The following is a 12,705-nucleotide window of genomic DNA, read 5'->3' as shown; positions in this document are numbered from 1 at the left end:
ATCACATCTTAGAGTATTCCAGAAAACTCCTGAATTTTGTGGTTATTGTATACTCCTTAAACAGTAATCAAGAACTCACCGTTATTCTCTACTGTTGTGAGAGTTGTAACATTCTCTGCTGCTTTGTTTTCCTTCAGTGTTTCCTTTGTTGCTGAATGTATGATTGTTCAGGAATCCCTATGAAGTCAGTACTTTTCATAACTAATGAAATCATGAAACCCTTCATAGAATCATTCTATGAACGTTGCACTTGACATCCCTGGCCAGACTGAATTCTCTCAAGCCTTTAGCTTTCCTAACCTGATCCCTGGCTGCTTGGACAATTTCTCTGTATTCATCCCAAATTACAGGTCCTTGCTTCCACCCTCTTTAGGCTTCCTTTTTGTGCTGGAGTTTGTTCAGGAGCTCCTTGTTCACCCACAAAGGCCTCCTCACATTTTTGCCTAACTTCTTCTTCGTTGGGATGCATCATTCCTGAGCTTGGAGGAGGTGATCCTTGAGTATTAGCAGCTTTCATGGGCCCCTCTTACCTTTTCACCAGCATGATATTTGTTCTTGGAATGTGGACGTAAACTATAAGCTGATACAAAGTAAACAGAGATGTCCATGATAAAAACCAACAGCCCTGTACTCCATTTCCTAAAATACTTACCTCCTGCTTAAAATTTGGTGAGATCCCATCTGTGAGCAGAAGCAGCAATTTCTTCCTCTTTGTTGCTGTTTTATGCTTTATATCAATAATGGTGATGCTGTAAATTCATTTTTCTGTATATTCTTGGTTGCATTTGCAGGCTACTTATATTTACATGAAAGCTGCTTATCTCAGTATGTTTGGACCAGATGACTGCAGCCCTTTTGGAGACAGCGAAGTTGAATTATTTAGGTAAAATTTGCTAACTCCCAGTTAAGAAAGTTTCCTATCCCTTCATGTCACAGCGTTGGAGCAAGAGAGGCAAGATTATTCATTGTGTAGTCTGGAAGATCTGCCAAATAGCATTGGACTGTTAAGAAATTGCAACATTAAACATTCCCTTAGACTGAAGTGGACCCTGAGCTTTCTCCTCGCCTGGAAATGCTTTAGTGATATAAATCAGGTCTGTCAGCCATACAGTGGCTGCTGCTGTTGCAAGTAATATTCACATTGTTTCCTTTAATCAACATTACATGTAAGATATGAAAGCTTTCAGTGGATTATTCTACAAGATGTGTGCCTTCTTCATGGAGACAGCAGTAGAACTTGATTCTTGGGGTTTTGAGTCTGAAAAGAATATGAAGGAGTTAAATGCGCAAGTGAACATAAGCATTATTAACACAGTGAGTTAACCTGATTGTAATTTAAGATCAAAATTGCCTAAATCTTGCTGGGGTAAAGAAAATTGATTATTTTGGGGTTTGCAATTTTTCTATATAAATATTACCTTTTTTTTTGTTCTGGTAATGATATTTCTTTCAGGTTTTCCATATATATTCATTACAAGCAGATTTCATTGGATTCTGGCACCATTACAAAGTGAATAGGTGTGATATTTGGTATTATGAGAGGAACACTGACAAAAGCTAGCTTGCCTCTTCCTTAGTCTATGGGGAGAGATGGGCCCTTTATTAGTTAGGTGGACCATATAATTTATTCTTTGGGTGGGGAAGAGTCCCTCTTCTTCCTGCTTGATTAAAGAGGAAGCCTAGAGATATTCGTGCCCTGCATAAAGACAGCTTTTGTGAATATGTATTGCTCAGCTTCCCCAGAGGTAGCAGTACTTCAGTCTTCAGGAGCTTTTTTAATTTCTTTTGATTTGATTTTTTTTTGTTTAAGTTTGAAGATTTTTTTCCCCAAAGGTTCTCAGGAAAAATTCCTTACATTTTCCTTTAAACTTTTAGGATTGTTCCCAGTTTGAAACTGAAAATTGCAGGGAAATCTCTGCCTACAGAAAAGTTTGCCATTCGGAAAGCTCGACGATATCTTTCTCCAAACCCCATTCCTCTGCCCGTTCCACCTTTGGTAAGTTAGAACGATATCCCCACCCCAGCCTTATTAACATCTTTTTAATTATGGAAATAAACCCAAGATAATTAGAATAGTATCTTTCCATGTTTCTAAGGTAAAACCTCTGCAGGAGACTGGAATGTTCCCAAAGCAAAGCCAAATGAATGCGAGGAATGCTGTAAAACTGGGGCATGCACCAGCCACAGGGAACTAATCCAGTTGTTTGTGACACGTAAATGTGTTGCATGTGTAACTCATTATTCCAGCCATAGACTAGCATGCTCCTAGCAGCTTTCTTTTGATTCCCTTTTGAGGAACTTTGCCCTGGGTCTCTTCTGTCACGTGTCATTTACTGAGGCTTGCTAAAAGAAGACTTTAAGGTACAAGTTACAGGGAGAGGAGGGGGAATCAAGGAAACAATGCACGAATTGGGAACTGCATATAAGCATCGATTTAATGTGCCCCTGAATGTTTGCAGTTCGGTGCTTTGCAGAGCAACTCACTGGTGCCAGGATGAAACAACCAGATCCTTTAGCCACTTTAACAGTATGCAGTGGTTTTCTGCCTTTCTTCTTTCCCTATTTTTTGTCTATAATGCTGGCCACATACCTGTGACCGGATGAGAACAGCTGCATTAAGGAACCCATTGCTTCACTTATAATGACTTAAAAAATCTGCCTGCAAAGAACACGTGAAAGAACACAAAAGGAGGTTTGCCAAGTGCAGTGGTGTTAACATGGCAGTGCTTTGAGATGTTGTGTTTGAGAAACAGATGGGTGATTAGTAAATACTCCTAAAGAAAGCGCCTCAACAACAAGAGTCTCTTGGAGACATCAGTGAGTAGTCATTTCTCAGCCCACCAGCTGGGAATGTGACAGGGTGCTGCTTGAAGAAATAGAGTTGTTACTGCATAGCGTGGGTATTCACTAGGGGCCACTTCTCACCAAGTCTTGAGGCTGCAAGGAGAGAAATAATTAGGTTACCTTAATTTGCCTTTCAGGTTTCAGAGATTGCAGAGTCAAAAGTGTACACACCAGGGGTTTGGCTGGCTATTCCAATGGGATTTTAGCAGAACAGGTGCCTGTACTAAACTCTCTTTGGAGCAGCTGGGCACTGCGTCCTTTGCTTCTGCTGCAGTTGCATTTCTGAGGCAGCAGATGCCGCAGCTGAACAATTAAAAGCGCTCCGAAGATGTGGCATTGGGTGCAGAATCTCATCTCTAGCGTTTTTCTTTTCACTGTGAAAGGACTTGCTGAGAGGAGCAAGTCCTCAAGCAAGTCTTAGCGCAGAGATTTAGCCTGCAGTAAACGTAGGTTGAATGCTCCCATTTCAAAACCATGTTAACAAGTCTGCACTAGATAAAGTAGGTTCAGCACAGGTTTTCCAATTGATAGAGACCAGATGGTGAAAGCAACAGTGACTGGGGTTAACATGCTGTTTCATTCTGTTCTAGTCTGTCAGCTATTGGTACTGCAGTTCCAGAGCTCAGTTATTCTGTGCAGAAATTTTATTGGAAGGCTTTAAATGATCAAATACAGATGAGGTTGTATAAATAAATAGAATAAATATCTTGTCCTGAGGAGCAGTCTGTTTCTGTCTTTTAACTCTGTGATTGCTAGTGGCAATGAGCACATTTGTTCTGGTGATGTAATCTAAGAGAGAACCCCAGTAACAAATAGGAATTAAACCTATTTGTTAAAACCTAAGTTTTTAATACCATTTACCCTAAGAACAGATGAATAAGAAAGGAGTTACTTTCTATGGGAACATCAAACAAATCTGAGGAATTTAAGGGATTTACAGTTCAGCTCTAAAATTCTGTTGGTTTCTTTGGAGCTCGGCTTAAAGGTTGGGGGGGGTGGTTTTCTTTTTGTTCTGTTCTGCTTTGTTGTTCTGAGGTTTCAGATATTTTCTATGGAAGCAATACATTGTAGTTAGTTATTACTGCTCTGGTTAGGATGCAACTGAAAACCAAGAGGAGAGCTTTATCAAGGGACAGCTGTGTGCCATGAATGTTTTAAGGTACTTGTCTTCATAAGTGACATTGTGTTTGTAGTCTGTTCAAGCAATCCTTCTTGCACTGTGTGTAGGAAATTGTTCTGTAGTTGTCTTCCAGGGCTGATTTGTTCTGAAATCCAATGTAACAAGTTTTCAGTTGCAATGAAAATGTGTTTCGACAAACTAACCCTTTATTTAAGGAATCTCTAACTTTTTCTTCATACAGGGATAAAGTAAAGTATTTGATAACTGCATTTATCCAGTACTGTAACTAATGATGCTGTCATTTCTCCCTGTCCCTAGGAAATGATGTATATCTGGAATGGCTATGCTGTAATTGGAAAATGTCCCAACTTAACAGAAGGCATGTTAGGGACTCTAATTGAAGCAGAAGAAGCATTGGCAAGAAGTTCAGGTAATCAGTGGTAGGGTTTAAGCAGGTATTTCAGAGTGCAATAGCTAAAGATATTATCTGTAAATAGAGACACACTCAGTAGTAGTTAATTTGATCGTAGGAGGAACATAGGTGATGAAACCATAAACTGTTTATGCAGATAGTAATAATTTTCCTTTTTAATACAGCAATAACTTACAATAGTAGCAAGTGATTTTCCATCCATTAGGAATAGTTTGACATGTGTAAAAGGACTGTTTATTTTGCTAGATCAAAACAGTGTATGCGTCGAGGTGATTACAATCATGAAGCTTTGTTATCCTTAGATACTGTATTGTTATTATACAGTTATCAAGGATAAATAGGAGATCAGTTGGTCTTCTGTTTTAAAAGTGCTGTTGATTTATGATATGACCTTGGGCTGAGTGGTATTTGTGTATCAACAGTATGCTATAGAAACCTGGCACATCAGGGTTGAGCTTCCTTTGCGCTGTGAATGAGGGTAAGATGGTATTGAACTGGAACAGGCTCTGCTACCACATCTTGTGTCAGTCTGTTAATTAGGCTTCCATGAGAAAGTTGAATTGATGCTTATTTCTTGCCAGTCTTTCCCAACTCCTGTGGGAAAGCAAGCAGTCTGCACAGCTTTCCTCACAAAGTTTTCCCTTGCTAAATATTTGATCTTATTATTCTATACTACCTTCTTGCAAAAGGATGAAGCCCCTGTTGACAAAGGAGTGCGGTCTAAATCACTGCATTGCAGTCCTTTTCTAGGACCTTTGTCTTCCCGTGCACATTGCGTTACACAGTATTTTAAAGGGTTGCTGGAAAGACCAGCTAAAGCTATCTCCTTGTTAATTAATTGAAGAAGAGTATTTTCAGTGGGAGGTGACATCTTAGAGGAAGGTTTTTTGACCCTTTCACCTTCTTTGTCACCCACTTTTTTACAGTATTTTGCGTAAGTGAATTATTCTCAGTTCCCTTTTTTCCGTAGTTGGTAAATCGGGGATAAGGCCAGGTTTTTGCAGGGGATTGTAGAAGCTGATTCATGTTTTTGAAACTCTGTAATCAAAGTGGGATTGTTTTTAAACATGCCAACAGTTTAAAGTATTACCTGTTCCAAATTGTGACTTGCTGTTTCCTTGAGCTTTCTTGACAGTGTTTGGGGCTAAACTATTGCATTTTCAAGTATTATGTATCTGAGGATGTGCTCCTAGTAGTGTTATATCATATAAGATGTAAAGGAAGCCTGTTCATGGAATTAATGTCTAGAAATACAATTATGCATATCAGATTTGCATCTAGGATAGGTCCCTAAATGTCTGCTTAAACAATCCAGGGCAGTTTATGTTGTAAGTGGAATAAACACACGCATGTGAATGTGTTCTTGAGACAGCTATCCAGAAGAGACAACTGATCTGCTTTTATTTTATTCGTATGAAATAATTCTTCTGTGGCCCTGAGTCTCTCACTGTGCACATAATGTATGTCAGCTTTTGCCCTCTTCCTTGTTCCTTCTAAGTTAGTTTGCTGCATAGTCTTTGGGCATCTTCCCTTGGGTTTGCTTTGGTGACATACATATGTAGAGGTCTCTGTGGGACTTGTCAATAGAAGTGACTCCAATTGTATGACCAAGGCCTCCAACTGCTTAGTCTAAAGGAAAACAGCTGCTTCATGCAGTGTGTGTCAGCATTTAATCAGCTGCAGTAACAGAGAAAGAACCAGGTAAGGTTTAAAGCAGTGAAAACAGGATGACATTCGCTTGCACAAGATGCAGTATCACACATTTTGCAGAAATTCTTTTCAGTTTGTGTTTCATGACTTGGAAATGAGCAAGCAAGCTGGAGACTTTGCTTGTGAACTTCACAGCTGCCTGTACAGAACAGCTACAGAAAAGCCAGATGTGTTCTTTGAAAAGCACTATGCAAGAATTTTCTGATGGAGAAAAGGCGTTGATAGTAATGACTTTGAACTAGGCACTGGTAAGGCTGGTAAGAATGACATTCAAAGTATAAACTCAAAAAGAGGTGAATGTTTCTGTTTAGCCATAAAAAGGCAGAGAATTGATAAAACACTTCCATATGAATAAGCCATGTGACTGGAAGTCAAGGAAAGAGAAGAGCTGTAGATACTAAAGGGCAATAGAGGCATAAGGTTAAGAGATTATAAATTGGACCTCAATATTTACAAAACGGCCACCTTAAATTAGTTTTTAGGTGTCGGAACAGTAAGATTGTGGAAAAAGAGTGGGATTCAGTGGGATTAGGGAGGGGAAAAAACAGCCCAAGAATTGTTAGACAGAGTTTGTTCTATGTATGAAAAGCTTGATGCATGCTTGTGTCAACTAAATTGACCAGTTATTTCTTTCTGTCCCATGTTCCAATAAATGGATTGTGCTCACACCTACCTATGTAAAAGCTTCTATACAGGTAGGAAAGTCTTTGCTGCTCTAGAGTGTTTTAAAATGTACCATTTACTTCATGTTGCAGCTACAGAATTATTGGCAGATGACCAGTGTGTGATAAAACTGTTAAAGGGCTTGTGCTTCAAGCATTTGGGCAAGATCTCAGAAGCAGAAGACCATTTTAATTACATCTATTTACAGTAAGTTCTCATACCTGGCATATGGGAGGGCTCTTGAATTTCTCAGTAACGATTCATTTCAAGTAAGAGGAGATGCAACTGTGGGAGAACTAGAAAAGAAAGGACTGCAGCATCTTTCATATTTGTTTTAGTGGTTTGGATATCAAGGAATCACAATTTTAATTGCCAGCGTTTTTAGCCAAGTATGGAAGAAGGATTGCAGATCTGCTCTCTTTACTGAGATATTTTCTCCTCTATTGGGGACTATAAGTGCATTAAATATTTGAGATAACACTTCCCTTTTTTACCCTCTTCCCCTTAGTAGTCATGAAGAAGCTGTATCCAGAAGCCAAATGAAGTCTGCAGAGACAGGTGGCAGCGTGATTATACTTGAAACCTCTATACATCAATAGCATCTCTTTTTGTCAGTTCACATGGACATTGTCATCCTTTCTAATAGTTCCCTGATAATGAAGGCAATATTATGTGATCCTGAGAAATAACGTACTGTGTAGGATGGTTATGCAAAATACGCATTTAATTACCTGGAAGTTAGCTCTAGATAGAAAACATGGCAAGTGTTGAGATTGATTGCTTTCTGATCTTAGCTAATCTCTATGTACTTGTGTTTGGAGCTATTAAATGAGGGAAGCAATTTATCATTTCCAAATCGTGAGGCTATTTCTTTTCCAATGCAGTGAGAAGAAGATAAAATATGACCATTATCTAATTCCAAATGCCTTGCTGGAGCTGGCAATACTCTATCTAGACCAGGACAGAAGAGAAGAAGCGATAAAACTACTGGAAAGAGCAAAGTAAGCATGTGAAAAGCCTGTGCTGATGTCTGATGGGTCAGTATGGTGTTTTACTGGTTAGTGGAAGGAGAAACATTTCATTAGTATCATGTAAACTCGTCGTTTCATTTTTCAATGGAAGCATGCATGCCTTTGGTTTGCTTTGGACCTTTCTAGTGGTAGGCATTATCTGATCACTCAGTCTGTGACTTGCTTGTCCATTTTGATAAGAGTAAAAAAACTTGATGCTACTAGGAACGTCAAAGGCTTCCCTAAGAAATAATCCATGTGTAACAAAATGTAATAATCTTTGCAGTCTATTTATTTATTCATAAAAGATGTATTAAATTACATCAAAGCTCTGTGTTATGGCTAAAACAGCATTACTCAAATTGATGGTTGGCATTGCTGTTTTCTTTCCTTGATGAAATACATTTAAGATAATGCTTCAGGTTGCGTTTAGTATCTTTGTATTCTTTCACCTGCGTCCGAAAGGCAACTGAAACACCTGCTTTCCTGGTTTGTGTGATTGATTTTTCTATCAGAGTGGGTTTATCAGGAGTGGTTGGACTTGATCATTTATGTTCTGCATTAGAAACTTAACAAAATACGGGGTTTGCCCTTTCTGAGCCTCTACTTCTCTGCTGAGCCAAAAATTTGGAGAGGGAAAGAGGAAGAAGAGAAGGGAATCCAAAGCAAACAAACCCTCACCTTCTTCAGTCATTCTGCACCAGGGCAGTTCACCTCTGCCTGGAGCCTGAATGAGTCCAGATGTTTGCATCTCTCCAAGTGCAGGGTCACACCAGTCACTGCCGCAGGTGTGAGCAGCTACAAAACCGATGCCTGGCCCCACGTTTCAGGGAGGTCACATTGAGATTTTGTGTTGAGCTGTTGTCCAAGTCAATCCACTGTGCAAAACAGAGTGGGGAAATCGGCCTACCAAAGGCTGTGCCAAAAGCCTGTCAGCACAGAAATTAAATTACTACAATTCTTAATCTCCCATGCTTGTGAGCCTGCTTCTCTGTAGACTCCTGGAAGATACTAAGAAGAGGAAAAATTACATTAGCAAAACGCAATGGAAAGTGTTCCAGTTGGTTTCACATTCCTCAAAGCCTGAGTCTCCTCCCATCCTCGCTTCCTGTGTTTGAATCTCTCTTATGAAGAGGTCTAGAAACTAATGATGCAGAGCTTCTCGTTCCATCTGGTACTTGTGTCGCTTGCTGCTCATCCATTGCACTTCTCCTCTGACAACTGTGTGTGGCTCAAGCCACAGGCCCATCACAGGAAGGTGTCTGGCTTAAAGAAAGCACCAGTAGACAACAGCACTTAAACATTTGTTACCCAGCATATGCAAAGCAAACACTCAGACTTGCTGTGCTCAAAGAACTCCTGGAAACTGTAATGATCTGTAGATAAAGAAGTAAACCACACCACCACGGACATCATCCCTATTTCAGTGTGCCATAAACAACAGCGCAGCCCTCACATCTCCACCTGTACCTGTTACACTGCATCAAAATGCTGAGGTTTTAAGAGCTTTCAGCTGCAAATGCTCAGTGTCTTGGAAGCCACTAGAGGGAGAGCGCGTTGTCTGTGGTGGGTTTCAGGGCTGCAGAATTAGGTTTGCCATTAGCAGGAGTGCAGGCCAGCACTTGGCGTGTGCATGATGCTTGATTTGCTTGACCTAAATCCACGTTCTGCTGCTAGCTTGAATGTTTCAGCTCTGGAAGAAGGAGTGGAATGAGATGATAAACAGTTTTGGCTTGGTCGTGCATGGAAATATTTCTGTTTGTATAAATGCAAGCTACAAGCAGGAATATCAGCCTGCTGGTGAGAAATGCAGCATCTGAGTGACAAATTCTGCTTGATTTAAAGAAAAAACTCCAGAGGGTTTCTCTCAGCATACAGCAGAGCCCAGTCACCTCCTTATGTCAGTCAGCCTCTTGGGTGTTGCATACATGAAATTATAAGCTGGTGTAGGATGGGTGTGGAATTCCTTGTTTTCACAAAGAGACTGCTGTAGTGACAGATACCATGCTTCCATGCTTGATTTGAATTACAAATCCTGAACTGAAATGCTTTTAAGGTATGCAGGCTGTTCAATACTTCATGTGATGTTACTGGGAAGATGACAAATACTTTCTAAAAGAAAATTAGCGTGGTCTAATCCTCTTTGGTATTTGGATTCTGTATCCATCCTGCAGGAGCTGACATGTTAATTCCTATTAAGGAGGATCTGCACTTTCTATGTGGTCCTAGGGGCAAGTTTTCTTTCTTTATATAAGCTTTTCCATGAAAATACAGAGTCTTTTAATGCTTCTGTAACTCTTTAGACCATGACATAGCTACTGGAAGCTGTGGGCAGGTGACAGTGCTGAGTCAGCCACTAGATGTTTGTGGGGGAAGTCCTGCCAGTCTTTCCCTGGGCTGGTGAATTGCTCCTTGGAAGCTGATACGGCATCTTGTGTGTGCCCACTTTCTCTTTCCAAGCTTCTAGGGCAGCAGATTGCCCTTATTTCCTGCACACATCGTTGATAACCATAGGATGGAGATAGGGTTTTTCCCCTGTTCTGGTTCAGGACAGCTTCTTTCTCTCTTTCTTTCTATTCCCCCTACTTCCCTTCTCTATTTCCTTGCAATGTGTGTGCTGAATTAAGATGAATCTTATTAATATGATCTCTAAAACCCTGAAAATGTTTGTATTTAGATTTGTCAGTTATTCTTGGGGGGGGGGGGGGGGTGAATCTAATTTCTGAATGTAAACTAAGTGGATGTTGTAGGTATTTACCAAGGACTCAGTATTTTGATTGAGTGGACCAGATTCAATTTCTTATTAAGCTATATTTCTCTGGTAATTGCCAGACAGTGGAACTACAAATAAAGAACAAAGAGCTGCATTGTTTGGCTAGGAACACATGCCTTGTATTTTAGAGTAGGCAACAAAGGAGCCTGTGAAGAACAGCTTTTCTGCTGTCTGCACTTGCTTTGCATAGAACAATCATAGACAGATAACTTGAAAATGTTTTAAAAATATATATTCATGAGAGTGGATCTGCTTTTGTTTCAGACAAAACTACAAGAATTACTCCATGGAAACAAGAACACACTTCAGGATTCAAGCTGCCCTGCACCAAGCCAAATCCGCCCCGGAAAATGGAGTGCACTCGGGAGCCTCGGCAGTGTCGTAACTTTTTCTTCTTTGATGTCCTGTTCGTTGCAAACGTCGGTGCAGAAAATTCCTGACACTTTAGAATCATTTTTTTCCTTCTCCTTCAAGTCGGTGAGAAACCAAATCATTGAAAATCTTCAAGGTGATGCATAGAACATTAATCGAGTGTAATAACGTGGCAAAAAACCTTCCCAAACCAACCATAACCCTGAAAAAGAGTGGTTTTCCAACAGCGGCTTCTTGAATACTTACGTCTGTGTAATTCATTTTTCAGTCATGTGTGCCTTTTTCTTGCATTCACAGCATTTACTAAGCAAGCTACCGTGTAAAGGGGAACGATTGGTCAAAAGCGAACAACCAAACGTTAAAGTTCACTGATTTAATCTGTTATCTATACAGGTTGGTTTGAATTTGCACTGCTCACAGTTGAGAAGGAAGCATCACGTTTTCCAAGTACCTGCTTAGTTGAAATGGTGTAAGAAGATCTCGGTGTGCAAGAGACACAGCTCTGAATCCAGAGCATTTCTGCTTGTGCGTGGAAAGCTCCTCTTTACCAGCTTTCACCAGTGGCGTTTTTGCTTCTGTAGGAAACTTGCGAGTGAAACAATGGTCTCCCTTTTGCAAGTGTCTTAACTTCCTCTTTAATTTGGTTTTCATGTCAAGTCCGCTTCTTGTAGCGGCTGAATGATTTACTGAGGATCCGGGGTGGGGGGGAAGGTGATGGCAGCATAGAACTGCATCACTTCTTTGACAAGGTAAAAAATGGGGGGTCCTTAGGAAGCCGTCCTTTCAGCAGAAAGGACGTGATGTGAGGTTTATATAGAGTTTAAAGCACAAGTCTTCAAAGGTCATTTAGGAAATGGCGATGTTGCCCTGGCTGTACAGCAACAGGGGTTACTGTGACAGCCAATCCCTTCGGAAAACGATTGTTCTGAGGTTTGCCCAACTTGAGCAGTCTGTGCTTAAAGAGATTGCACGGCCTTGTTTCCTGTGGTAAGAAGCTGGGGTTGGAGCAGGCTCCCTTGGCACAGTGCTCTGCCTTCCTTAAAGGAGAGCCCTTTATCTCTTTGCTTGTTATTAGTCTTTTGGGGGAATTTTTGTGTAAGGGGCTTTGGGAATAGAGCAGTGAGCTGGGTCTGCTTCCCAGTGCTGACTGCTGGAGAACAACTGCTTTTCTGCTAAACTGGTGAAGTCAGATGTAATAGGTAACATTTGACTCGCATTTACTGTTCTCTGGGCTAGCTCCATGTTTGTATGCCTGCGGGTTTTGGGGGCTCACTTCTACCTCCCTTTTGAAAGAGCTTCTTCCCCATGACCCATTCTGATATGTGGAGATGGGAGGTCTTCTGACAGCCCTTTTTCTCCAATGGAGATGTTTGTCAGGAAGATTCCTGTCTAAGTACCTCACAGTGAATATTCTTTCTAATGTGATTGTCCCCAGCACCAAATTGACAGTTTATAGCTCTGCTTTTACCTCCTCTGGGGAAATGGTATTGTTTTATAATTGCAAATTAATATGCAAGGAGAGAGAACCACCTATTCCTCAGCATGGAGAACTTGCATTGTCTCAAAAAATAGGCACCCTTTATAAAAGTCTTCCCAAGCTAAAAATCATAGATGAAGAATGCATTTTTAAAGTGACTTTCTCGGAGAAATTCAGTTCAAATAAATTTCTGAATGCAGATAAAACTCAGTATGAAGTGATGCTATTTACATACTGCACATCTACACCCAAGTGTAAAGATCCAGGCATTCTTTGTATGGAATAAAGAAGATTCTTGTTCTA

At 40.4% G+C, this 12,705-nt stretch overlaps 1 protein-coding gene across 3 annotated transcripts in view; it reads left to right on the top strand.

Moving 5' to 3' along the window:
* The window catches only part of TTC39A (tetratricopeptide repeat domain 39A), a 46,680-nt gene extending 33,975 nt beyond the window's left edge, over positions 1-12,705 (top strand). For all 3 annotated transcript variants that reach the window (XM_062623205.1, XM_062623204.1, XM_062623206.1), the window contains 6 exons: positions 792-883; positions 1,876-1,996; positions 4,283-4,394; positions 6,863-6,977; positions 7,655-7,771; positions 10,818-12,705. In XM_062623205.1, the coding sequence (XP_062479189.1) occupies positions 792-883; positions 1,876-1,996; positions 4,283-4,394; positions 6,863-6,977; positions 7,655-7,771; positions 10,818-10,938 (678 nt within the window). In that variant the 3' untranslated portion in view covers positions 10,939-12,705. The remainder of the gene's footprint in view (positions 1-791; positions 884-1,875; positions 1,997-4,282; positions 4,395-6,862; positions 6,978-7,654; positions 7,772-10,817) is intronic.

Source organism: Pezoporus occidentalis, unplaced genomic scaffold (assembly GCF_034315485.1).
Source record: "Pezoporus occidentalis ecotype Australia unplaced genomic scaffold, CSIRO_AGI_Poc_V1 ctg25, whole genome shotgun sequence".
Lineage (NCBI taxonomy): Eukaryota > Metazoa > Chordata > Aves > Psittaciformes > Psittacidae > Pezoporus > Pezoporus occidentalis.
This window is presented reverse-complemented; position numbering and strand designations above follow the sequence as displayed.